We start from the raw sequence: 27,707 nt of genomic DNA, 5'->3' as shown, positions 1-27,707 counted from the left end.
TTTACCACTTTTCATGCCAGCGACCAAGGAGTGTTGCATCAGTCAGAATCCATACTGCACACAGACTGAAAATCATCAGTACCTTTTGCATGCACACTTTATCATTGCAATGCTTTTGCTGTCACTCAGTTTAGCTTTTCTTACCTGACAACTTTAGTGCCATTTCGAAATACTTGGATATCTACTGCATAATTGCCATCAGCATGGGCTATCAAGTTGATCTCTGAAAATTCTGCCTGTGAAAAGAAAATTCACATTAGTCAGTCTGGTTTATTTTACTTTTGTTTTCCTAAATCCCTTCCTTTAAGTATTAGCATCTGAAGTGCCGACAATATACATTTGGAATATAATGAGCATCAAGAGGATATTAATCCAACAGTATTTGCCACATCTGACACATCACATTTGAACAAATTCTAATCAAAGAAAACAGAAAATAAAGAAGACTTTATGAAAAAAGACTGTGGGAAGGTAGCAAGTGCATCCACGCCATGTTGCACGCAAGCATAGAGATTGTATTCTTGCTTTGTATGGGGTTATCAAAGAGATAAACACAGACTCAACAAACACCTGGCGTTCTGAAGAGAACAGTACAAAAGCAACATTAATATGTGATAAAGAGAACATTTTCTTACAGCATTTTGTGTCTCTTCATATACTTTACCCTTTTTATTTCCTTTATATGCGTTTATCCTTTTTAAAAGATCTGGTGCCAATGAACAACTGACTCGCAAGTAAAGAACTTTTTCAAAGTATCTTCTCACACTGGAAATGTGAAATGTAAAGGGAATCACTTCCATACTCTGAATCTACAGTTATTTGAAAGGAAAGGACAGGATGTTTTTCATTTATCCACAGTCTTTCATCAGCTTAGACTCTCAAGGCACTTTACAATAACATTACACAGCTGAAAAATTGAAATGCAGCCAAGTGTCTTCTAGGGGATAAATAAAAGCGTCTTTGCTATCCTGGACACTAACACAGAATAGTGTCAGAATTCTCATTAGTCTCCTCTTGAAAAATGGTATCACTGAAAGTCTTGTGAAGTAAATCTGTGTCAGGCTTTCAGAATTTAGTGCTCAGTTAAGGCAAGTGCTGACTACTCTTGCTCCAGCCCAAGAGCTTATGGATGTGCTTGTGTTCAAGCACGGAGATCTCTTCATTCAATTCCATACACTTAAATACTTCCAAGGATAAGCCTTGCAGCATTTTAAACACAAGGGGCAGCTTTAAGATTATGGCAAAATCAGTACAAATGATGAGAGACAATTATTTAAGTGCCAACAATGTTAAAGAATCATTTAAAAACGTATTTAATGTGAGACTGAGAACTGATCTCCGCAGTTACTAACTCATATTAAACAGGGATTCACAATATAGATTCTGTAGTTCAAAAGCTTAGTACATGATAGAAAATATTGCATGTTAAGATAGGTTGCTGTAAAATTAAAAATGCTCTCCAGTAATAGCAGAACACTAAAGTAGTTGTAAATATCTATTTGTACATGATTGTCACAGTGCTGATGTTACCAAGTGATAAGTAGGGCTCAGAAACTTTCAATCCCTTACTGAGTGAAGGTGTTTCTGCTGCTACAAGAGACTATATGAAGGAAACTCCAGGATTACACAGACCCTTTCTCAATACTAAAGAGACATTGTGTGTGTTGTCAGCCACAGGGTCTGATGTAGGTGTGAATGGCATTTGGGGACAAAATAGCTTGTCTTCTTTTTCCTGTCTCTCCCTCAGTACTCTTGAAGATCCCTGGCAAAGCTTTCCACGTTTCCAAGCCAAGAACATCAGCAGATATTCAATAGTGTAAAGAATGGGGGAGAGGATCAGGACAAAAGTGAGGAAACTCTTGGGTTGAGATAAATACAGTTTAATATGTAAAGCAAAAGCCATGCACACAAGCAAAGCAAACCAATGGATGCATTCCCTGCTTCCCATCACAACTCTGTGTTACCTACACCCCACATTGCCACCTTCACCATGTCCTCAAGTGCCACATAAAACCATAGAATCATCTACACTTCTTTTAAATACCTCCAGGGAGGTATGTACTTATACACATACATGTACTTGCATAAATACACAAATATGAAAGTAACACTCAGGTTAAGTCATTTAGTTACCTGTTCAACCTTTATGTCATACTCTCCATGGACCTTTTTTCCACGAAAAGCCTTGGCCCTGCAGGAGAAAGGGAAAGAGAAAATCAAGGATATATGTATCTGTTATCATGAGCTACACAAACACTTCCTGTATGGCCTTCAGTGCCTTAGAATTACACGAGTGCTAATTAAATAGACCTGCTACACATACAGAGTTCTCTTTTCTTTCATGTCCTTGTATCATTAACATAGAATCATAGAACAGTTAAGGTTGGAAAGGACCTTAAGATCATCTGGTTCCAACCCCCCTGCCACGGGGGCAATGCCATCATTGCCATCAAGGGCAATGAGAAACCACACCAGACATACAGCATCCGTCCTAAAGGAAAAAGTCATTCTGCTGCTCAGTACCACCCTCTGAGGTGCCCAGATCACTGAAACACCCATGGCAGTGTGTTCTGCACCACCACCCTTGCAGCTTGACCTTACCTGAAAACACAACAGTCATTAGCCAAAACCCTGAATACTAGACCCAAAACAAAGCCTGGGGAGCCACATCCCTTTAGCCTGGCAAGGAGCCTTGGGATGACAAATACTTTTGGATCCTCAGCATGAATGTTTTTTTCCTCATCCATATTTCTCACACTTGCACCCGTAAGTGCCACATGTCAAAACCACATGTTGTGATAAAAAGCATAACGTTATTTCCAACACTGAACTGTATACTAAAGGATACACATATTTCACAATTAGTTATTTATATAAAAATATATATATATAAAAAATAAGTACCCCTAAAAAGATGCAATCTTGCTCTTGTTAAAGTCAGTGGAAGTTCATTTCCATGTGAACAACTTCCTAACATCCACTCATGTTAACCTTTACCCCATCATGTATTCAGGAAACCGTTTACTGGAAACACGATGCTCAGAAACTTTATCTTCTTTTTAAAGACAGTATCAGAAGTCCTGGAGATTGCTTCACCGAATCTGTCCCCAATTTACTAAGTCAGTGTTTCTTTGTCTAGACCACAACTTCAGACAATGTAACTAATCTGAACGAGAGTTTGAGTAATTCTTATGTACCAGGGATGGCTGCGATGTAACAGAACAGAATTCACTGATCCAATCTCCCAGGCCTAACAAGCGGACATCATTCTAGGAATACCAGCTGTATACCTTAGGCAGCACACTATCTGCTTTGAACTAAATGGGGATTAAGAGGGAACTACCCTAACACTCTGAGGTTGGGAAAGGGATATGGTTATCAGCCTCTTCACACCTTCTTTGCTCATGAGCTAATCAGCTAATCCCACTGAGACAGAGAACAGTTTCTCCACTGATTTCAACAGTAGAAGAACCAAACTTTACAATAATCAACTGAAAACACTGCTTTTGGCAACACATTTAAGGATATCTTAGGTATTAATGGATACTGGATGGTAGAAAGCAAAGAAGGAGTTTTTACTGAAGTGACACAGTAAATATGGCCAAACAATTAATTCTGTACAAACACACATCTGGTAAGAAAATAACAGTGAAGAAAGCATTCGCATTACTGGTTTACACTGGTTTCTTGCAATAAATACGCAGCCATCAGTTTACTATACGAGGTAAATACTCAGCATAAAGTTATCAATCGTTTTTGACAATAACAGAAGTTAAATATCCTGTATCACAAGTCTAACTTAAAGAACTATTATTAAGCACTTCTTTTTCTTTCCAAGTCTGTTTTGACATTCCATATGGGGAATATGAAAATTATCTCAAAAACTTTGAAGATGTCTGGATATGGCTTAAGTTTATAATGTTGTCTATGTCGAAGCATCAGCCGGACCAAGAAGCCCAAGGACACCTGTTCTTTGAGAAGTCCACCAAAGCCAAACCAGAGGGGAAGGTCTTAAAAGATAACATCACATCTGCCTCAGGAGAAAAGCAACAATGGACGACTGAAATGGCTCTTTGAAGACTAATATTGACCACTTGGAAAAATACTGAAAGCTCCCATTCTGATCCCCAGGAATTTAACAGTAATGTTATTGTTTCATTTTACTGGGAGCAGGATGAGCTCCTAGATTTTATTTCTGATGCAGCAACAGGTGAGGGAAATGCATTACTGGATGTCACAGAACACAAGTTTAATTTAAACAGAATTATGTCTGCTACATAATAGAATCATTGTCACGGTGAAGCTGCTTCTGGAACACTGCAAAACAAGCTGAGAGTAATACCCTGTTTCTTCAAAGCTGAATAGTAACTTGAGCATACGCAGAGATTAACCCTCCCACAATGCTCCCCCTAACAACAGCAGTGGATTACTTCGAGAGAGGAAATACACCCAGGGAACCACAGCAAGCCAAAGAGAGGCTCTTCTGTTCTTTAGCATGAAGTCCATTGCACCTATTGGAATGTGCTTGAAACATTAGTTAACCATTATTTAGTGAGATGCTATTTCTTTAAACTCAGTCGTTCTACTTCAACATCATTTAGATGAGGCAACCTTTAAACAACTGAACTCTGGCACGATTCACATTTCAACAAATGACTTCAGCTTTGAAAATAAACAGTAGAGTACTGAAGTGAAGCAATCTGGGGCTTGAAAACAAACATGACCTTTAATCAATTTAAAAGCCTTTATTTTAAAGGAGCTTTAACCAACAACCTCTATAAAAATGTATTGGACTCAGAAATTCTCCAAATGTTGAGCCACAAACTAGAAGAATTGGTGCCTTTACAAAAAGGTCTCACAGCAGAGTCATGACTCGGTCATAGAAGAGGTCCTTTCAGAACAAACTCCAAGAAGTTCTTTGCATGAGTTTCTGTGAAACAGAACCTACTTTTCATTTATTTACTATATGTAGCAGGAAAATACTCTCATGCCCTGCTTGAGTCATTTCCCATTTGCAACAAGAAGCATGCAATTGTATCACCAAGGCTTTTATTACACACTTACTATTTGGTTTACTGAGGAGAGGACAGGGAACAGAATTCTCTGGTGCTGTTGGTCTACAGACTTCCACTGAACTGTAGCTTCACATTCCTGCTACAATGGATCACTCCTCCCAGCAGTGAGCATGGAATACCCGCATGTTGACTCTCCCTAGAAAGGAAGCAACGCTTCCAAGGCAGGACCTCTGGGCAAGGCCTTTGAGAAGAGCATGAGGACAGCTGTCAGCAGGAGTGAACTCAGCAAACCCACTTGATTCTAGTCACATTTGGCTGCTCACTGTGGATAAGCTCTTGCATTGTATGCAGGGAAGAGAAGACAGTGGTACCTTTAGTTACCTGAAACCCACCACGCAAACAGTTGCTTTCCAAAGCCTGAATGTGGAGAAACCAGACAGCTGCTACCAAATGCCACCTATTGGCATTGGTTACTGGTGGTGGCATTGGTTACTGGTGTGACCTCTTGAAGGCAGGATCTTTTCAAAATATGTGAAATACTCATGCATTTCTTGCTTCGTAACTCATTTTCTGGACAAAAATCTTGCACATTTAAAATTAAACAACAGAATATACAGTTGCCTTACATGCAGCCTAATATGAGCTCATACTACTTACTGAACTCTAGCAAGGACAATGATTGAAGTAGTTATCGCTGAAAGTGTTTCAAATGTACAGAAGAATCTGACATATTTCCCTCTTCAACTACATAGCATGTACATCCATTGCCATGGGATGGAGCTGTGCCATGAAACCAAGGTGGTTTTGTTGTGGTTTCATTTCATGGAAGCAAACAAAGCATTAAAAGTGGTGCTACTTCTGACTGACAGCAAAATCAAGAGGAAAACCATTTCCTAACATGCACCAGGTTTATACTCCTTCAGTTTGCATTCTTTAACACTACGACGATGAGCTAATCGGCAAGTCTTTAGTAAAGCCAGAAGCACAGGAAACATGGGGCCAGTCCCTCAAGCCACTGCTCTGTAAGTCTCCCCACAACACTGCAATTGCCCAGCCTAGGGCAGCACTCACCTCACTTTTGCACCCCTTGCGCTCAGGATCAGTTCCGGTTTTCCACCAATTTCCAGGCATGGCTGAACAGTGGACTGGGAACTAAATACTAACCCTGTCAACAAGGAGACTGCATCCTCCAAAAGAATTGTAGTGTTTACTACAACAGGGCAAAGGTTTGCTCATCCTTTAGAACAGCAGCACCCTCTTGAGCGCACAAACTGCAGACTGTCAATGTTTATAAACAGCACAATTCAGGGAAGGTAACATACATCTAGATATACAAATAACAGTCAAATTAAATTCGTTCATTACAACTGCCATATGCATGGAAAGATCATAGACTCACAGAATAGCAGGTGGAAGGGACCTCAAGGATCATCTGGTCCAACCTTTCTAAGCAAAGCATGACCAAGCACTCTGTCCAGCCCTACCTCTAGAAGCATCCAGTACTGGGGAACCCACCACTTCCCTGGGGAGCTGATGCCAATGGCTGATTGTTCTCTTTGTGAAAAACCTTCCTCTTGTGTCCAGTCAGAATCTTTCCAGGATTAATGTGTGCCCATCACCCTCACCTTTTCTGTGTGTCTCCTTGTAAAAAAGGGAGTCTCTAGTCTTCTTTGTAGCCACACTTTAAATACTGGAACCTGGTGACAAGGTCTCCCCTGAGCCTTCTTGTCTCCAGGCTGCACAAAGCCAGCTCTCTCAGCCTTTCCTCACATGCTGCCCAGTTCGTGGATTATCTTTGTGGCCCTTCTCTGGACCTCCGCAGCCCATCCACACCCTTTTATAGTGGGGACCAAAACCGAGCCCAGTATTCCAGGTGTGGTCTGATAACATACTTCTTCTCAATATGAAATCAAAAGAATATGCCAAGGAAATAAGGGCCTTAAAAACATGACTGCATACATATGAAGCTGCAATAAAGAACCATTGAAAGCAGTAAGATTATTACTTCTTCCCTTCACTGAGGGCTTATTAGACTGCTACGCAGACTTCTATAAATATGACAACTGTAAGAAACCGTTATCAAAAGTAAGCATATTGCACAGTGGTTTCATTTTATGTGATCTAATCCACAAGCTACTGAAGCCAGTGGGAATTTCTCTATCAACATCAATGGGCTCTGCAACTGTGTGACAGTACAAACATTCACTAAGCTGGCTTCTAACCCATCAGCCTAGCTAATAAAACTCATCCTTTGGAACTGCTATGACAATGCTATCATGACTAAATAGAAGACATTATTAAGAATACTGTAAACATGCTGGTTTATAGACTTTAATTTACTTGTTTCATGTTTCTTCAATAGGAGACTGATAAGAGACTCCCCTAAAGAAAACCCCCAACATCCTATTTAAAACCTCTCTCTTGAAGACCTTGATACTCCACTGTGTGTTACTCAGATTCTGCAAAGACCTATTTTCTTCTTCTGCAGTGTGAAGTTATACTTTTGGCACTTGATTCAATCACTATTTCACTCTTACAAAACAGTTTTCTCAAGCTATTACTTCACACAGAAATCGTCTTAAAAGCAAACCACCACCACAAAATAAGTGATAGAAGGTAGCAAATCCATGACTTAGTTTTAGTAGGGCTCCCTGTTGAGCTGTATTTCATTAGATTAACGATAATCTCCATTACCAGAGGCTGTAAATTCGACCAGCAGCACATCCTCTTGGCTCTGAACTAGCACAGCTTATTTAACAGGTTCCATAGCTCACATTCATATCAGGCCAGCTCGGTTTTGCAGTTCATCCCTCACTTTGATGAAATGTTGTATTCAGTAGAAGCACTGGAATAGCAAGGACACGTGGATTGCTCCTTCCAGTACTCACTGTGTGACCTGACAATTCACACGAAGCGTAACTGAAATTAGATTCATTTCATATAAGCATTTTTCTTCCCAGTCTCACAGGCAGGACACAATTAATGCAGCTCTTCATTTTAAGTTGTAGCTTAGCCTTCCGACAGGGAGAATATACTGTTTATGTAAGAAAAAGGGCTAGCTCCTGCCAATAAGGTAACACACAAACAATTGCATTTTAGACTATTCTTTAATCTACTGAGGCCACAATAGAAATGATTTCTGGATATTTTCTTATGTGCCCAATGGCACAACATGGTCATTTATTTTTCCTTCCATATCATATTGTTTCCACTTGTACAATGTGTCTCAGCTTTCACTGTGTATCTTTACCTGAAACCACCAACTCTACTGCTCCTACACCCATCCTATCAATTGTAACAGGTGGAGAGAACTACCAGAAACAAAAGCAAGCACTTACAGTCCCAGTGTATCCTGGCATATGATGGAGTCACCCCACATGGCCTAATATCAGAAGCTATAGCGTGGTTAATTCTATCAAACCACAGGATTTCTTCATTACTGACCTGGCAGCTTTATTGAGCACCATGAAAGCACAGCTACTCGAGTAGTTCAAACTTAACCTGCAAGAAACACTCCTCCTTTGGTACCAGGCTTTCCCTCCCTGACTTCTGTAACTTGGAGCAAAGAACTTTGTTAAATACTTGCTTGACAGCAGAGCTCCTGCAGCCTTTCCTCTGCAGGGGCACCCAGCAATCAACACCCTTCCCACTCCCTTCACCAGTGATGGCTAAACTTATGCGAAAGCAGAGAGTAAACACTTCTCAGTGGAGGATTTTCCTGCCCAGACAGTAGAGAAGCTGCCCAAAGAGGTTCAGCTCTAAAAGCTTACCAAAAAAACAAAGCAAAAAGAACCTAGAAACAACACAATCTTATTAAGCAGCAGTTATTCCATTTCCCTTCCTATGCTGCATACCCTCTTTGCTTGAAAGATTTTTTCACAACAGCTTTAGATGTGGCACCTCCAAAGGCTTCCACAATCTCTGCTGCAACCCCAACTTTTTTCTCAAAATTTATGGTTAGCTTTTTCTTTTATAACAAATTATCCCATCCCCTAGCATATTTCACTAGTTATCTCCTCTACACTGACCATCTGAACAAACAGAGCCATTCTATTCTTTCACAGCACACCCTGAGAACCACCTTTGCTGTTTTAATCCAGATCCCTTCTAATTGTCCCTCTGTCATGGGCGTGAACACAGTTTCCACTACAGATCTAATAAAGAAGAAGGTGCCTCCTCCTCCTCAATCCGAGTTTACATTCCCTCGCTCTTCTGAACAGCCTGCCTTACTGAACGTGCTGCCTTTTCTGCCCACTTTGGGCAAAACAACTGCTCTTTCATGACCAAATGCTAGTCTGACTTTCTGGTCATGTCCCAGAATCCCACACCTCCAATTATGTCATATTTACCATTAGCCAGTTACTGCTGTGCCAGATTTATAGCCATGACATAATTTCGGGGGGGCTTTTTTCGGGTAAATTAAATGACAAATGAAAGTGTTCTGAAGCGTTTGTTTCCTCCTCACTGGAAGACCTCATACGTGATGCAAGACATCATAACCTTTTCCAAATCTGGTAGACTCATTACAACTGCGCCGCTTTCCCATGGCTAGGTTTATACAAATATTTTGTACTCAGGAGATGAACAGAAAGTCCCAGCTTCTGTACAGGAAAACATCACTCGCCAAATTCCAAAACACCACGGTTCTAAATAGTGGTGAAGGTTTTATTTAATGGTTCTGAGTGCTATGAAAACCCTACCTTCCACACCAGTTGCTGCCAGTTCCTTCATCTTACCTTCTACAAGCTAATGTGACAACACTGCAGGCTGTAACAAAGTGAACTTTAGCATTCCCAAGCCTCCATACCAACTAAGAAGTCCATTTCTTCCCACTTCGCATTCTGTTAACAACAGAGATAAAGCAGTGCAAGCTGCTAGCGAGCAGCTCCACTGTTCAGAAAGGCACTCAGACTTACCTTGAGTAAGCGTTCAAAACGTCACACTGCAGCCACTGGTGGGCACTTTATGACAGAAAAAAACCCAAACCACCTAGAAAAAGCATCTAGAGATTTTAGTTTGCCTTTTTCCTACCGAGGTAAAGCAAACACAGTGAGCCAACAGGGCTTCACACTAACAAAAGGTAATTCCCGACAGTATCTGAAACGCTACGGAAACCAGCAAGGGGTGAAATGTCTTGAGTCTGAATCCTGTCATTGATAAACTCATTCAGCAGGAATTTATCTGCCTTTCAATTTCTCTATTTATACTGAATTCTCTAAGGTGTTTTAAATGCCTCTAAGCAAGATGTGTAACACTGAGGTGAGAAAATGTGTATCATTTATGCCTGGAGACATTATAGGGTCAGAGACATACATAACATGTCGGGCTTTCATGTTGTTTGAGTTTCCACCTGTGAGGATCCTGCACTTCATACAGAAACCCTATCTTCAAACCCTCTCTGCTCCTCACAGCTCCACACTGTGCTTGTCTCCTAGATGAGATTCTGAGCAAGCCAGTCACCACGAGGTAAGGAGGGGAAGCGTGCAAGTCGTGCATGTCTGCAGAGAAGGTGGGAGAGACAGCACACGGCTTCCCCCCACGGTTTGCAGCTCAACCAGATTCGGTACATCAAACCTTCAGTCTTCAGTCAAACCTTAAATCTTCAGCCCCACACAGGGACAAGACCTAGGGGAAACAGGAGTAATGGGAGAAGAAAGGATTGCTGCAGGTGCCAGATCTTATTAGAGATACATGCACATCTACACACACACACAGATCCAGCTCAATGCAAAGAGCAGCCTTTGCAGAGAAGGGGAGGGACAGCACAGGCAAGCCTGAGGCTGTTTTTCCCAACTGGACCCCCGCAGGCATTTCAGAGCCTTGCAATGATACATCTGTGGCCCCACCAGTGCTGAACTAGACTTAAATGAGTTAAGGACCAAAAGATCTTTGGCTCAGAGATCCCTGCACCTCCATCACACAGATCTGGAGTCTCTTCCAATTCTATCACTAGCTCACATTACAGGAGTACTAGAGACCCGTTTGAATCAAAATCCCAAATAACGGGTGTAAACCAGCCTTTGATGTTTCAATTTCTTTTCACACAGCTGGAACTTGTTCTTTTATGCTTATACTTCAGACAGCTCTGTGCTGCCCTGTGTCTCTGAGTAGATCAATCCAAAAACCTAGTCTGCATACCTCTACTGAAGTAACTGGGTTTAGCATCTTCATAGAGGCAGTAGAGTATATGGCTTTTGCTGCCCTCTTCTGTAGAAATAAATATATATCACATTAGCTAAAAAAATTGCTTCCAATCACAGACAAACGTAGATCCATGGTGATCTTCGTGGCTTTCCTGGCTTTAAGGGAGCTGCATGGGATCAGCCCCTCTTTGAGATGGCAGCCAGGGCCAGGCAGCAGCCGCACACAGGAGTGGGCTGGGAACAGCAGGAACACTTCACTGCCATAGCTCAGGTGTATGCCTCTGCTTGGTGAGGGGTGTTATGCATGTCACAAAGCATGAAACTAACTTGTAAGTAGTTTTACATCTACTAGAAAAAGCATATTAACAGCACGAACGCTTTGTGTATTTAACGCAGCAATAGCAAAAGCCCACAAGGATATTAATCACCGACACTGACCTGAACTAAATTACCAGTAATTGCTAACACTTTCTAATGCTCCTCTCCTATTTTGAATGGACATACACACATACACGCACATCCACACCCTCAGTTTCCATTGGCTTCAGGACAGTCTCCTCTGACTCTAAGGCAGATTCCCAGCACTGTCAGAAGGCTGCATGCTACCCGCAATGCAATTCCCCCCCCCAGGAAACCTGGGTTTCCTGCACTGTGCTCAGCAGAACAAAAAAAATCATGCATCAGTTCTAATGGAAGAATGAGCCTCAGAAACATGCATTTTATGTACTCCCCAGCTTTGGAGGAAGGTCCAGAATGCTGCTATGAGAAACCAATTGCTTCAAGGTACTCAAGTTACAAGAGTCATCGGAAACACATTGTACCGATAACGCTCAGCAACAAAAGAGACCAAGAAAGTAGAAAATACTTTAGCCAGTGTCACTTTTTGACCATTTTTAAACCATATTTTATGCTGTATTCTGCAGGTAAGCATGAAATAGTGGAGCAGAGTAACACTTTACCAGCTCCTGGGTACCTCCATACATCCCTGCTCCAGTCACACTGGTATTTTTACCCTAATGAAACCCCACTAGAACTTGTTTCCAACAGGATGCTATGTGACTGAAGACATGGAACTGCTTGTTTATGAACCCCTGCAAAATGTGCATGAATGGGTTCTTCTGAAAGTACGGCAAGGAATATATTTCAGCAATCCTCTAACCCTTTCTCTCAGAATTAAGCTTCCCAAGTATGTTACGAAACTAAACTAACCACCCTGTGTTTTAATACTATACTTTAAAAGTATAATCATTATGGGTGTTTTAAGTACAGACAAATTTGTTTGGTTTATTGATTTTAATATTCTCTGAAAAGTCACATAACTAAGAGCTGGGCTCCCGAGGATTTCCAGCTTCCCACTATAGATTAGAGAACAAAATAATTTCCTAGTATGCTGAAGCTAGCAAATTGTACCTTTCTCTAGCGAACTGGCATCACAACTGATACACTCCACTGGGATCATTCCCCACCCCTTCCCAAAGTGAAGCTGACCTTGGGAATAGCTTCAGAGCCTCTTACACAGGAACAGCTCATAAAATGGTCCCTTCTATTGGGATCAGACATACCACAAGTCTCAAGGACATTGTGACAAATGCGAAACCACTGAAAATGAGAAACACTACCAAGATACACAATAATAACGTTCTACAGGTCAGCAGCTCTGCAAACACTTCATTTGCTTATAGTGCATCTAACTGGGAGCTGAATTCAACATTCATTTCAGTCCAGCTATGCATTGCAATAATACAAACCCCCACAACTGCTCACACCCTCCTCAGTGTTTGTAAAACAAAAGTGATCTGAGTTTTTCGTGCTTAATGAATGCTGGAGCCAAACCAGTCCCATGCTGTTCTAAGTGCCGGCTGCACAGCTGCATGGGCTACTGCATGCAGGGTCTGCATCACACTTGGGTCACGTTCAGCTCTGGAAATGGAGAAATATGTCATGGTATAGCATACCCCAAACTTGGGATTTGGAAATTCAGCAGTGTGCCAGTCTCCTGAGCAGAACCTGCTGCTGAGGCTGCGTCACAAGCTGCAGAGCCCAGGCTGCCTGGCAGCACCTCACTGTGAGGAGCGGAGGCAACTGCTGACCGCTGTATTCCAACATCTCTTCCCCATCCCAGATGAGCGCTGTCAAATATCAGATTTACTGCCCCAAAATGGCAGTGTAACAGACATGAAACCACCAAGATGCAAACAAGCATTCTCTTTTGGCACACACTAATGCACAGCACTAGCTGGAATCATTTCATGATTGAAGGATTCACATTGATGGGATTAAATAACATAAGGGTGAGAACAGGACCTGCACGCAATAGCAAAGGCTGTTCCACACTCTCAGAGATTTGAGCAGACCTTCTTTCCAGGAGCTGTGCCATTGAAAAGCTGCTTTACATGCAGCTGGTGACACACAGCACTTTAGACAAGGATGCCCAAGAGATGAACTGGATCCAGCCCTACGTCATGCTGTGGGCTACACCTGGCCACTCGGGTCCCTAATGGGAAGAGGCTAGCTTATGCTATTAGTCACCTCCCCACTAATGGCTCCTCGGGCAACCACAAGTCTGCAGTCCATGGCACCGATTCATCTGGATGTGAGTCCTTAGAGAAGACGAGGGGAGTACTTTTCCCATGAAGACACTGCCATTTGGCAAAGCTGGGAACAGCAGGCATGTGCAAGCCCTCCTTACGTAAGACCCAAATCTGCAGCTAGTTACTGGTAAATATTTTTGCTGGTGAATTTATGACTGTGGGCAAGGCTGATCATCCTGGTGAGTAAACAAAACATGAGCAAATAACAGTGCTCAGAGTCGGAATATTTTCTTGATTATTCCACAGCAAGGCCTGTTGGGACAAAAACTGAGGCTGTGTTGAAAACCTTTCAGAATTACAGACCCAGGGTATCCACTCTGCAAGTTTAATTTGCTTAAGAAAGAAAGGCTGCTGCACTCACTCGAGCTTGCTACTGTGTCAACACAAATTAGTCTGTAGTTGTATCAGTGATTGCTTTGAGACAGCTCTTGTATCAAAATCCCACAGAATGGCAGACCGCCAAATTTCTCTAAACCAATCTTTTTTTCCAGTTATGAGCTAGGAAAAAACCCAACAGAACAAAAGAGAACGAGCAAGTAATCCCTGCACTGCTAACAGCTCAATCAAAAGAGAATTCACCGGGATTTGCAGACATGGCTTATTAATTTTTTCAAAGCAAATCAGCCAAATGCTTCTGACTAGTTTTGAAGTCAGTATTTTCTGCCTTTGGTCCTGTGCATGCCACTGCAGAGGTTCATTCCTATCCCCACTACTTTTTATAGCTTGATTTTCTATGCCAACATCTATGTTCTATAGCAACCAGCGACAAACCTGATGAGCGTTATGTTCATTAAGTTCACTTTAAGCTGCTGCAGTCTGATTTTCTCCATTCTAGGGAATTGCTTGCCACATCCCATTCTCCAGCAGGTAATTCAAAAGAAACTCACACTGTTGAGTTAGAGACAGCATCTTACGTAAAAAGATACTTTAAAAGATTTTTAGTGGATCTCATTTTCGATAATATAGTTGTAACATGCATTAACAGTGTGCAGATTCCTTCACCAAGATCAACAAACCCCAATCTGAGTGTCATGACACCGGCACTTTTAAATGCATCCCCAATTCTGTCAATTCAACCAGGATTACTTCAGACCAAACACCCACATCTCTCTGTTACTCTGTATGTCCAGTGATTCCATTAAACTCCGTGAGAATGCCCAAAAACACTAGAAAAGGGAAGCAAAGCAAACCAAGCTTCCTCTCTGCAGCGTCCGCGCTGATGACGGTCTGGAAGCGAAGCGGAGCTCCGGCGGAGGTCCAGCCACGCAGCGCGGCTGGGAGCAGCCCGGCCCCATTCCGGTCAGGAGCTGCCATCTGCTGGGAGCTGCAGCCCCAGCACAACGCAGCCGCGCAGGGAAAAACGCTTGGATTCCGCAATCAGAGAGTATCCGTTAAAAGCAATGGTGGCTTAACTACCAATTGCTATAAATAAAGGTGGAGCAACTAAAAGGAATTCCATTAGCAATTTCCATCTCTTTACTCCTGCTGTAAATTGTAATTCTGTTTCCACAACGTTTCTGAGGGCAGTAAAAAAATAGCTGGAGCATTTTGTCAGCTGTACCTTAGATTAAAATAAAACAGATGAACCTAACACAGCCCAGGCTATAGCACAGCGTTTCACAAGATACACGGGTGCAGTGCTGGCAAGAGCCAAAAGCCCCTGATGTTTTTAGTTTTTACATGTGACCTCAGTTTGAGAGACTAAAAGAAAGCAAAATAGAGTAAATAAATAAAGTAAAATGACAAATCAGGCATAATTCTTTACTAAAAGTACTTACAGGTAGATGAGAGTCCCTAAAGGGTTTTCCTTCCCCCAGCACAGAAAATCTCCTGACAGGTAGGGTTAGAGAGAAAGAGAAGTGGCAACCTGGTGCTCGTAAATGAATACAAGGCAGGTCAAGATGTCAGAAAAAGGGAGACAAAGGAATTCCCAGGACCAGTTTATGACCTTTTTGGTTTTTTCATCATTCAGCTGGAAGAAGGAACAGGACACACAGTCACCTTTAGTCTGGTTTACCATTGGATACCCATACAAACAATAAAGAATTAAGCAAAACTCCCCGATTTTCATAATTTGCAAGAGACTGAATCCTTCTTTCTCATCCAAATGAGGAATTTGCCTTGTAACTGCATGTCAGCATCGTGACAACAATCCTCAGTGACAGAAAGGACACAAAACAGACTGGTGATGGCTGAACCCTTGCTCCTCTCCATCTTCCCTTACTAACCTCCCCTCAGACTACCACTTCATCCTTAGTACATACTTCTTGCTGCAAGACGGCGTATCTCAAAGCAATCCAGAACACCGTATTTTCATACTTCCACAGTTTTGTCACACACTGGACTAGGTTTGCACTTCGCTGCTGAGGCAGAAACTAACTGGGAGCAGCTTAATATTGCCCTTTTCCTCAAGGATGTTCCATAGCCTTTAATGACATTGCGCTCCTTCAACATGCTCCAGCACACCCAGAAGTACAGAGCCTATAGAACAGCTCAGGCTGGGCTGCTGTGTGGTCAACAAGCCTTCTTCTCTCACTAGGCAGTAACAAACATAACCTCCGTTTGCTAAAAAAAGCCAAAGAGCTGCTATTTCACAAAGCAAAGTAGGCAAAAGAAGAGAACCGTGGAAGAGCAGAGCCTTGCTATGCAGCTATTCCAAGGAATCTTTTTTTTTTTAACTGGAAAAACATGAATTACTGTGTCATTTTCATCAGCACAAACAAGCAACAGAGCAACACCATCCAAGACAACACAGTGAGACTGAGAAGAGCCCCTTCCTGACCTCTACATCTGAGCTTCCAAGCTGGAAATGAAAGGTAAGCACAGGGTCCTTCACAGCAAATGAAGAGAAGGATTTATAAAGCAACAGAAACAGCAAATGCAAATATTTCTACATCACTGCTTTTTAAAAACACATTCTCAGAGGTAAAGGTCAAGTCTTAAAACACTTCACCCGTTCAATACTTGTGTGAATCATCATCTTTTGAGCATCTGTTCTGGATTTGATAGCTTGAAGAAAGTCCTTTTAAGGGCTTCATTCCAACCCACAATATTATCTCAGTTCTAATATGAGACAATAATAATGCATCACTTGAGTCTTTTCTTTCTTTGTTTTTTGCACTATCCCCTTACAAAAGGTATTACAACTTTTTGTCTCATCCCTGGATTCACACATCCTTAGTCCTTTTCCCTTCTTCCCACCCACCCCCTCATATTTAAGACTTGAGAACTCGAACATCTCTCAATTACGATGTTTATGCAAAGTTTATATTTCATCATCACACATCTTTCTCTTTCTGTAGGCAGCCCTATGGTTCACTTCCATTTTCCTGCAAGAGGATCTGAGATTATTTATCCTATTTCCCTAGGATGGAGGAGTCCCGGTAAGTTCAGTGGACTCCAAGGACTAGTGGTTTCTTGAGATGAAATTTCCAACTCAAACCCTGCAATATGCTCCTTTCTGAGTCTAGGCAGAAAACCCATTACCCTGAACAGATGGGAGGTAGTCTGTGGGAAGACAAAATCTGCTCAAGCAAAAACTTAGAATACAAAAAATAATCAAAATATCTGAGTCACAGGCCTGATAAAAATCACAAGATTGGCTTCAGAGATCCCTAAATTTTAAGAGAAGCACCTTTTAAGGAAAATGGTGTACATGGTTCTTTTTATTCATCTTGTGCTTTTGATTTCCTTCAAGGGAAGTGGAAGCCTATTTACTTGAAAAGGGAGCTGAGATTTTGACTCAACTACAAAAGCTGCAACCTTAATTAAACCAAGAAGATGTTTGCAAGAACATCTGGAGTGCTCCCAATATCAGGACAGTCAGTGAACGGTGCTGGCCACCCTGAAGATCTGAACAGCAATTGTCAGGCAAATGCAATGGTGACTTGAGCAGTCTGCACCACGACTACTGCTCAGGTCTAATTCAATCTCAGCACGACCTCACTGGAGAGCAGTAACGACAGAGGTCAGGCCCCAAAAATGCATCCTTATATTCATTAACTGGTAAGCTTCCTCGATGATACAGGAACATGTGTTTTAATCTTTCAACTTGCTGAACCATATAGTTTGGATTGACAAAACCTTATTCCATGAATTTGAAATCACTGCTGCTTGAAGAGATTGGCATGGAATTCACAAGTACAGCAAAAATAGATAAAACTCACTATTCTTTTAACCGATATGTCCTTTTTCCCAGGGCAGTCCTGGAAGATCTTTTAGAATGACATGCTGAATGACTTGCTGACACTGGTACAAACCAGTGGAGCCTCCTACTATCAAAATCAGTTACTCTGGACAAAAGTCATACCATTGGTCTTAGACTTTCAGCCCCTCCACAGCTGGCAAAGCATTTTGTACAAAGTGAAATACAGACTAAGCCATTTCCCATGGGCTTTCTGCTGTCTTCCTTAAAACAATGCTCCCCCCCTTCTCCATGTCAACAGTGTGTCAGGGCAGTCACCACCAGCCACATTCCCAGCTTCCTTTCCCCCCTCAGGTTCTATTTCCTTTACACTAATTTTCCTTTCTGCTGCTTTATTCTTTTTCAGGCTGTTTGAGGGGTTTCTTGCTTCCACCCTCCTTCTATGGTCAGCAAAGCACTTTACATCAAATCAACCAAAGAATTCCGTAACAGGTTTGTGCAGTTTCAACTTTACTTGCAGTACTTCAGGTTCATTTTAAATTAGCCATTTCAACAACAGATGTCTAATCTAAAATTGAAGTGGTGGGTGTATGTCTGTATATGCCTATATATATTATATACATACACATGCATACGTGGGTTTAGAGGTCTGCAAAAAGAGCATGTCCCCTGTCCTTTACTGACTCTATAAACCTCTGGTTTTCTTTTAGAGAGCAAGTATTGTATCAGAGTCAAGAATCATTTATGTGCTATCTTGCAACACATCACCAAGAGGACAAAACATATATTACCCCAGTAAAACCTCTGGTAACAACCATTCCATCATCTCTTGCTTGACTTCCAAATAAAGACATAGCAAAAATACACTCAATAACTAGGCTGGGTTTTGGTTGGTTTTTTTAGCCCGCTATACCAACAACTTACAGCTTTCTGCACAAAGCTTACTTGTGTTCTTCCTGGGCTTCCCATTTCTGATTAAATTCACCCTGGAATGTACAGGCATGTGCTACTGTGCAGTCAGGGGGAACTGGATGGACTACCCACACAAATATGACAAGGAAGCCGCAATGTGGGTACTGACAGGCATGAAGATAAGGGTGCAGGAAAAGGTAACCTTCAGTAAACTGAGGAGGAGCGAGTCTGGAAGGAAAGTACCAGTATTGCAACAGGGACTATCGCTCAAATCAACCCACTGATGACTTCGTATCAACCCTCCCTCAAAGGAAGGCGATGAAGAAGGGACACAATGCTGGACAAGTGGACTTCACAGAAGAGAAAGAAGGAGCCACAGAGGAGCAGTATAAAAAAGCACTACAGCAAATGGGTGTAATGGCTTTAACAAGTGCCTTCTTTTAATGAGGATTTCTTTATATTAGTCAAATTTCAGAGAAAACACATTTACTAGAGTGAAATTCATGCCAGGGCAGCAGAGTCCAATGCTCCCCATGGGGTGTGACTCACCAACTCTCTGAAGATCTTTATCATCTGAACTAATACAAGCTCTCAATGCCTACTGCATAGCCAGTTATTCCCGTGTTGTGAGAGGAGACTGAAACAAAGCTATGGAAAAGAAAAACTCAACCGATTTCATTGGAATAAGGGCAGAGTAACAGCACTGAATTTTTTAGTGCCATAGGGTAAAGGCGGCTAAAGACTAATTCCGAATTATCAGTGGCATTATCACCACCTAAAGTTTAGCATTATGAAATCCCAAATACCGTTACAAAGAGCCCTTTAAATAAATCTCAGTTATCAGCTGAATATAGATGAGGATAACGGTTGTGCTCCTCTTCACCTGCAGTAAGGTTAAGGTGTGCCAAAACACATGAGAAAGCTTTCTAATAAGCTAAAAAGAATATAAAAGAGGAGGAGACATAGGTTTAAGACACCCATGCAAACAACAGAGCTCTCTTGCATGCTCTCTCCAAGAGACTTCTAAGCAAGCCAATCCTTCAGCCAGATGAAAGCACACAGTTTACATAACTGATCTTCACATGTTAGACATGTTCCTTGCTCTGAACTACATCCGACTACAGGACACATGCTTTCTCTTTTCACACTAGAAATTCATGGGTTGAAACTAGAAAGGGCAGGAAAATCATCGCAAAAACACAGGTCAATTAATAGAACAAAGGAAAAACCTCCAATCGTCGTTTTATTGGCACAGGGAACAAGATGATGCCCTTAAGAAAACTGAAAGGGTAACTCCCTAACGTATAGTCCTAGGTAAAGCAATTTATTTCCCTCTACATAAATCTTGCTCTATTGAAAAAGAATGGCATTACTTCAGGAAGCATTCATTTCTCAGATGAAAAGAAGAAATCAATGCAAGGTTTTGATTATGTAAAATATGAAACCAACATAATTCCATCCCCATTTCTGCCAGTGACTCACTGCAGAAGCTGTACCATGTGCCTGAGTCACCTGCACACTACTCGTGCCTCAGAAGGACACATAAATTATGAGTCGGTTATAGCTGAGTTAACATAGTAATAGTAGATCACCATTACCCTGTTCCAACAAGCATTTAAGTATATACATACAGAGTAATTTATGGCAGCTCATGAATATGTCTCTTCTGACAAATGGTCATGACCATTAATTTGAACAGAACACATTTCCCTACTGCTCTGAATAACGAGACGGGCAGAGTTCCCATGACACCAGAAGAGGTCACACCACAAAGCCATCCCAGAAGGAAGGCATTGCATCTTTTGGACCAATAGCACAAGTAATTTCAATATGGGTGACCTTGGTTAAAGGAAGGTTTTCTGTCTCAGCTGAAGGCAGAAAGCTGCCAGGAGCAGAGATGTGAATATCCAGCTCAATAAGAAAAAGGTGAGAACACTAAGCATTACTCATTTTTACCCACTGTATCTTTTATCTGTGCAGTTTGCTTAGCCACTCTGCATATGAGCACCTGTGTGTCACAGGCCACGTGTGCCTAAATTCTAACAACCAAAGAAATATGTCTGCCCAGAAAAGCCTTTACCTCAAAACATATTCTATGCAGCTTCCAAATACCTGGGAAATCATTAACACAACTGATACATATTCCATAAAAAAGATAGGCCAGATTGCTCAAGACAATTTAGGCAGCATGATAAATAAAAATCCAGTACCAAACTATATATAGACAGTTTATATACACTTTTAACAGACTTCCCACTTACCAACATGGGCTTTGAAAATGGTAAGTCTCAATAGCATATTTATTATTAACACCATAATGAGAGGAGAATCTAATTTACAGTAGATGAGAATGGGAAAGACAAGAGGTATTATACTTGGTGACACTTAGGAAAACATGATCTTTCAAATAGAAATAAGAAAATAAATATTTGGGTTCATGCGCCTTCATCCTCTTCACTCACATATTGTACAGCCCTGTATGTTCCTATCAAGTACCCGTTTCTCAGGGACTTGATTTCTTCTGAACGCTTGCAATCGGCAATGCTGCTGGCTTGCCAGCATGCTGGCGAGCATGAAGTGACCTAGACAGAAAGGAACACCTATATTTTTCACTGCTTTCTTCACTCTTGGGAGACTGTTCTTATCTTCACCAGAACAGAGAAGCGGGGATTACCCACAGCAAATAGGCCATCGCTCAGTGTGGTTTTTTTTCCCCTGCTGAAATTTATCTTATGGCTTCAAAGAGAGCCTCATTGCAGAGATTCCACAGCTGAAGGCAAACCAGCAAATGCCTGTCCCTCCCCCCTCCTGGTTACTAAAAATGTGCTGACTTCCTTCTCTGCCTACATATGGCTTCCAGCCTTTTTCAGTGAGAAACCCTGTCCCAAAGAGCACACAGCCGTTTGTACGTTACTCTACCCTAAGAGAGTAGTAGACAGGGAGCTGTTTATTCCTCCTTCCTCCCATATAATCACAGATGCTATTCTTAACTGCCACTCTCACTTTGTATTGTTCACGTTGTGTGGGACGAGGCTGGTTCTTTCCTTAAAGCCATGCTCGCTACAAAACAAAATGCCACCATAATTTCTTCTTTGCCAATTGCAAGTGTATTTTCAGATACCAACTGGCTTTAAAAGTAGAATATTTAATGAGCATTTAGATACCATTTATCAACCCACTCTGGCTATGGGGGTCTCCTTGGTTTTAACTCCTTTTGCTTGGGATTCAATGCTTATGGCCACAGCTAAATTTGACAGGTTTAATTGGAACAAAGCCAGTCCAGGTCGCACTGCAAGAAATCCCACAGAGAGGAAAGCTCAAAGGAATTAAAACATACAGAGCAAAGTGTGGGTTGAATGACAAAGTGCACTTAACTGGAAGGGGAGCTAAAGGGACACTGATGAAAGGAGATCGAGACAGTGCCAATGCATTCGGAATATTAACATCAGAGACTGCCAGCCATTCTGTGAAAGCCGGTGACTCACACCTCTTTCTCTCCGCTCACCGTGACGTGCCTCAAACCTTATTCACTTTTATTACCATCTCTCCAATTTTGCATTCCTTTTACTCTCACAATGAATATGGTACAAGCTGATAGGAAACCTGATGAAGGCGAGGACATACTGAAAGGTCTGCTGCAATGAGACACACCAGGTACTTTCACAACAGCACTAAAACCTGACAGGACTTTCTCACACTATTTTGCTGCTCTGTTTGAAACCAGTGAATTTATTCCACCTTAAGAAAGAATAGGTGGTTTTCTTCCCTCTGTGACCATAAAGGGATCCAAGCATGTTACACCCATTTCCTTTCTTTTACAGCCACACAACCTTAATAAAGCTGACATTTCTCATATGGAATTACAAGAAAATAAAACCCTACCCTTTAGAAAAGTACCCTTATGGCAAGTCATCTTTAAAACAAACTGTTCTTTCTAGCCTGAATTTTCTAATCTGAACAATTATTTCATGTATCACAAAAAGACATTTCAAATGGCTGCAGGACCAACGTACAGAAAAAGTTTGTTAAATAATGGCCTTTGGTTTCCAGACAGGATCTGTATTTGTAGTTCTAATAGCTGCCAGTTTTCACCTTGCTCATTAGCAAGAGAGCAGACCTGTCACAAAGCACGGCTGATGTCCAAGTGACAGGTGCACACATGTTACCTGGCACACAGTATTACTGCTCCTACATTCTAATTTAACAGCATTGCAGCTCTCCTCTGCAGGTGCTTTTGTGGTTCCTTAGAAGGGGTGATTAAAACGTAGAGGACTTGAGGTTATCAAAAAGGTGATTGGTAGTTGCAGGGTGTGAAGTTCAAATCACACTAATAACAACAATACTAAAAAGCCACACACAGATCCAGATTCCATTTCTACCAGTAACTCCACAACAAAAGAATACATATTAAAAATAACAGAAGAATTCCACTGCTGATGTCATAAACTAACTTCTGCAGAACTATTTTATCTGCAATTTAGCAGCACCTGAAATAATCAGTGATAACAAATGATGGATTATTCCATATTGTCACACAATTGCATTGCACACAGGAATTCCGTGCCTGCATCCTTCATCTCCCCTTCGCTTCCCTGTAGTGATCCAGTAGGATGCTTTCCTGAGACCTTGGAAAAGAAGGGATAGCACTTAGTTTCCAGGGATAGGATTTTCCAAAATTCTGTTTGGTTGCTTTTTGCATTCCTGATGAAATATTTTGCAGCAACACTAATTCCCTGTTCGGGTGAGCGGTAGCAAGCTCTGTGAATCTGTAATTACCCAGAGAGCTAACAAATAATTACATCTGGAGACAGACTGCAATTTAAACATCTCCCATTTAGAGAAACGTTGCCCTTTCATCACAAGCAATGTTCCACCAGTGTAAAATAATGACAACTTCTTAAAAAGCAGCATGAAAAAAAAGGTAGGGAAACATCTGCTGTGTACAGCTCGAAAGGAAAAGCCATGCTTCCTCCATACCCCCAAATCTAGCTCTTGCCAGCGCACGTGAGCATTAAAAACCATACAATCCTCACTGACTCTACAGAAATGACTGGCTATTTTCTATTGCCTGTTTGTTAGAATACATGAACATCTTTCATGTAAAGAGCAGAATCATGCTGCTTTCTCATACTTTGAGGCTGTGCAAGAGCCTACTCAGTTCAGTAGTCAGCCCAAATACACAGATTCTAGAAATACATGGGTTTTTGCAAGCAGGAATGAATTCACTCTACACACACCCTGAGCCAGTTGGAAGCCATCCACCCACAGCTACGCACGTTGACAAGGCCAGTTCAAGTCCCTATTTTATATACGCTTACACAGCCTGCTTACACACACACACACACACACACTTGGTATGGAGATGCAAACAAAGGTGCAAAGTATGTTATTCCACTTTGCCTTCTCCAAAAGTTCCCATGTGGTACAGACAGGGACATGTACTGTCAGTTAGCTGCACACAGATTGACTCATGAGAGACTAGGAAATTAAATCCTCCCTGAAGAAATAGTCAGAGCTGCGTGTTCTGCAAGTATAAAAGAGGACCACAAGTAAAAAACACATAAATAAAACACATTCAGTCACACATCATGAATTTATATGCAAAATATTCCCCTCTACTTGTCATCAAAAGACACCCCAAGCTGAATTGGATATAAAGCGTGTGTTGACTTTATTGCCTGACTCACTCAGGCTTGTTTTCTAACAGATGGGAAGTGCTGAGCTCCGACCACGGCTTCCCCCTCCAGCAGCAGCTCACTGAAGCACGGACTTTCCTGGTGCCCAGCTGACTCAGATGCTGCCACCTGACTCATTTTGCCCAAATGCTACATAGACAACTAAGATGCTACAATACTTCTTCTGCCAACAATTTATGCCTGAAACACAGAATCATAGACTCACAGACTGGTTTGTGTTGGAAGGGACCTTAAAGCTCATCCAGTTCCAGTGCCTGCCATTGGCAGCGACACCTTCCACTAGAGCAGGCTGCTCCAAGCTCCATCCAGCCTGGCCCTGAACACTGCCAGGGATGGGGCAGCCACAGCTTCTCTGGGCACCCTGTGCCAGCGCCTCAGCACCCTCACAAGGAAGAGCTTCTGCCTTATGTCTAACCTGAACTTCCCCTGTTTCAGTTTAAACCCATCACCCCTTGTCCTATCGCTGTAGTCCCTGATGAGTCCCTCTTCCAGCACCCTTGTAGCCCCCTTCAGATACTGGAAGCTGCTCTAAGGTCTCCACACAGCTTCTCTTCTCCAGGCTGAACAGCCCCAATGCTCTCAGCCTGTCAAGAACCACGAGAATCTATCATCTACATTCAAACATACTTCTGAAAATCACTAACCAACCAAGGCAGCTCCATTAATACATTTCTGCACTCTCACAACTGTCAGAGTTTAACCACAAGTAACTAGTGATGCCGAGGCCTGTGGCCATTCACCCAAGCAGAGCAAGGCACAAGCCCATGCTGGCTACAAGCGGGGCAAGCAGAACAGTAACACAACAAAGAGCAATTGCCTCCACTCTCTCCTTCATCACGCCCTTGCCCTCAGAAGAGCTGCTGAGGGAAACCCAAATGCCTCCCCTGCTGCAGAGCATCATTTTGGCACTATGCATCACTGCTATAACGTTACCACAGCCACTTTTTGCCATGTACATCTGAAAAACTATTTACATGAGTTCTTGGTGCATAGTGTCATGCACACGGACATTGAGCCTGGCTGGTGCAAGAAACGGAGGTGAAAGACTGCAGCAACCAGGGGCGTGTGCCAAGCATCATTCAGCACACCAACCTCAGCTAGGAGAAAGAGGGACCGAGATACCTCAACTGTCATGACTCCACTCCTCTCTGGAAGGCTGAGGACATGTGGTCAGTGACAGACGCAGATTATCCCTTCACTGAACAGGACATGAAAATGAACATAAACACCGAGTACTATGTAAAATACAATATAAGCTATCAATCACTGAAGCTTCTTACATGCACTTCCCCCTGCGCAACATATATTTAGTAAAGAGCTGCAGTGTTTTTCTCTCCTCCCTGAAGCTTCAGTCCTATAGCACAATATTCGCTGTCATCGTGCCTCAAGTTCCAAGATTGAGGCACTTTGGCATAGAAGTGCCTAAAAATAAAGCAAGTACTTCCATGAGCAGCAGCACTTGGCAGCAGAGAAAAATCAGGCTTCGTATTTAAATTATGCTTACTAGGGCAGAATCTAATCTTCCTACCTGCTGAGTACCAACCTTGCTTACCTCACTCCTGTCTTCCTCACATCAGCAATGATAATGGCATTATTTGGGCACAAGACGTACTGGGGAATTTCATTACTGTCAAATCCTAAGTATTGTCCAAGTATAAATATCTTAAAATCCTATTGTAAAAATCAGAAATACTGTAAAATACTGAACAGTTGGTAAAACCAAACCCAACACAATGAATGAGAAATCCTAAAAGGGAAATTAAACCAAAATAATAAACTCCATATCCAGGGACTAACCAAAACTCCATATCCAGGGACTAACCAAAACTCCACTTGGGAGGAATCAAGCCTATAGGTTATAACTGCTACAATTCTGCTCCTACAGTTCCTGGATGCTGTGTGTTCACTGTGCTGGACAGAATATCCAGCATTAATCTTGATGCTTCTGGACACGTTGAGGGTACTTCACACAGACTTCCACCTGCCTGGAATCATGCTGCTAGCTCTTCCCAGCACCTGTGCACCTGCACATAAACCACCACGTGCCCATTGGCAGGTACCACTACTAAAGGAAAGCTCTTAAAAAGACACCAAAGCAGTGCAGTGAATGATACCCACCGTAAATAATGGGAACTCTGTGCATGTGCTCACACTGACTGAAGTCTGAAGATATTATATTCATTTTAAAATGAATATATACAACCCATTAATATATTAATAACAAATACCCATATAGCTCATCTGGTTTACAGAATTAAAACTCCATCACAAAACACAGAGCAGTTAATATAAAATATGATACATTTTATATCATGTCCTGCCACTGGATCTTCAGGCAAACATAAATTCCAGTTTTTAAAGTGATCATTTCCCAGTATCAGTAGTTGCATCTGGCACCTAATGTGTGATAACAGCTACACTGCATTTGATATCCTGACAAATACCTGGAAGAAAAATTACTCTCATGTGCTCCTCTCTGACAGAGGGAAAATAAATCAAAAAAGAGACAGAATGTGTATTTACACCAATGAGTCTCATGCACACACAGTTTTTTACTGAAAGAGTTAGCTCAGTTTCCCATAAAAGCAAGGCTTATGTGATCTTAGAATCACAGAATGGTTTGGGTTGGAAAGGACCTTAAGATCATCCAGTTCCAAACCCCCTGCCATGGGCAGGGACACCTCACACTAAACCATATCACCCAAGGCCCTGTCCAACCTGGCCTTGAATACTGCCAGGGATGGAGCATTTATCACTTCTTCAGGCAACCTATAGCAACACCTCACCACCCTCACAGGGAAGAACTTCCTTATATCCAGCCTCATATAAGGAAGGTTCATATATATATATATAAACCGTATCCTGTGCTGCATCAAAAGGAGCGTGACCAGCAGGTCCAAGGAGGTGATCCTGCCCCTCTGCTCTGCTCTTGTGAGACCTCACCTGCAGCATTGTGTGTAGTTCTGGTGTCCTCAACATAAAAAGGACATGGAACTGTTGGAACAAGTCCAGAGGAGACCACGAGGATGATCAGGGGACTGGAGCACCTCCTGTATGAAGACAGGCTGAGGAAGTTGGGGCTGTTCAGCCTGGAGAAGAGAAGGCTGCGTGGAGACCTCATAGCAGCCTCCCAGTATCTGAAGGGGGCCTATAGGGATGCTGGGGAGGGACTCTTCATTAGGAACTGTAGTGACAGGACAAGGGGT

General features: G+C 42.1%; 1 protein-coding gene and 1 long non-coding RNA gene across 2 annotated transcripts in view; both read right to left on the bottom strand.

Annotated features, from left to right (window-relative positions):
• The window catches only part of SYN2 (synapsin II), a 174,719-nt gene that overhangs the window by 107,216 nt on the left and 39,796 nt on the right, over positions 1-27,707 (bottom strand). Inside the window, exons 2-3 of the mRNA XM_062620632.1 lie at positions 2,134-2,191; positions 145-236 (exon numbers count right to left, since the gene is read on the bottom strand). Of these exons, the coding sequence (XP_062476616.1) occupies positions 145-236; positions 2,134-2,191 (150 nt within the window). The remainder of the gene's footprint in view (positions 1-144; positions 237-2,133; positions 2,192-27,707) is intronic.
• Positions 25,005-26,275, bottom strand: LOC134164326 (uncharacterized). The gene is made up of 3 exons (XR_009965103.1): positions 25,782-26,275; positions 25,624-25,699; positions 25,005-25,085 (listed from the first exon to the last, which is right to left on the bottom strand). It is a non-coding gene; the product is annotated as an uncharacterized LOC134164326 (long non-coding RNA).

This window comes from Pezoporus occidentalis, unplaced genomic scaffold (assembly GCF_034315485.1).
Source record: "Pezoporus occidentalis ecotype Australia unplaced genomic scaffold, CSIRO_AGI_Poc_V1 ctg106, whole genome shotgun sequence".
In the NCBI taxonomy this organism is placed as follows: Eukaryota; Metazoa; Chordata; class Aves; order Psittaciformes; family Psittacidae; genus Pezoporus; species Pezoporus occidentalis.
The sequence above is the reverse complement of the archived record's forward strand: the minus strand, read 5'-3'. Positions and strand labels throughout refer to the sequence as shown.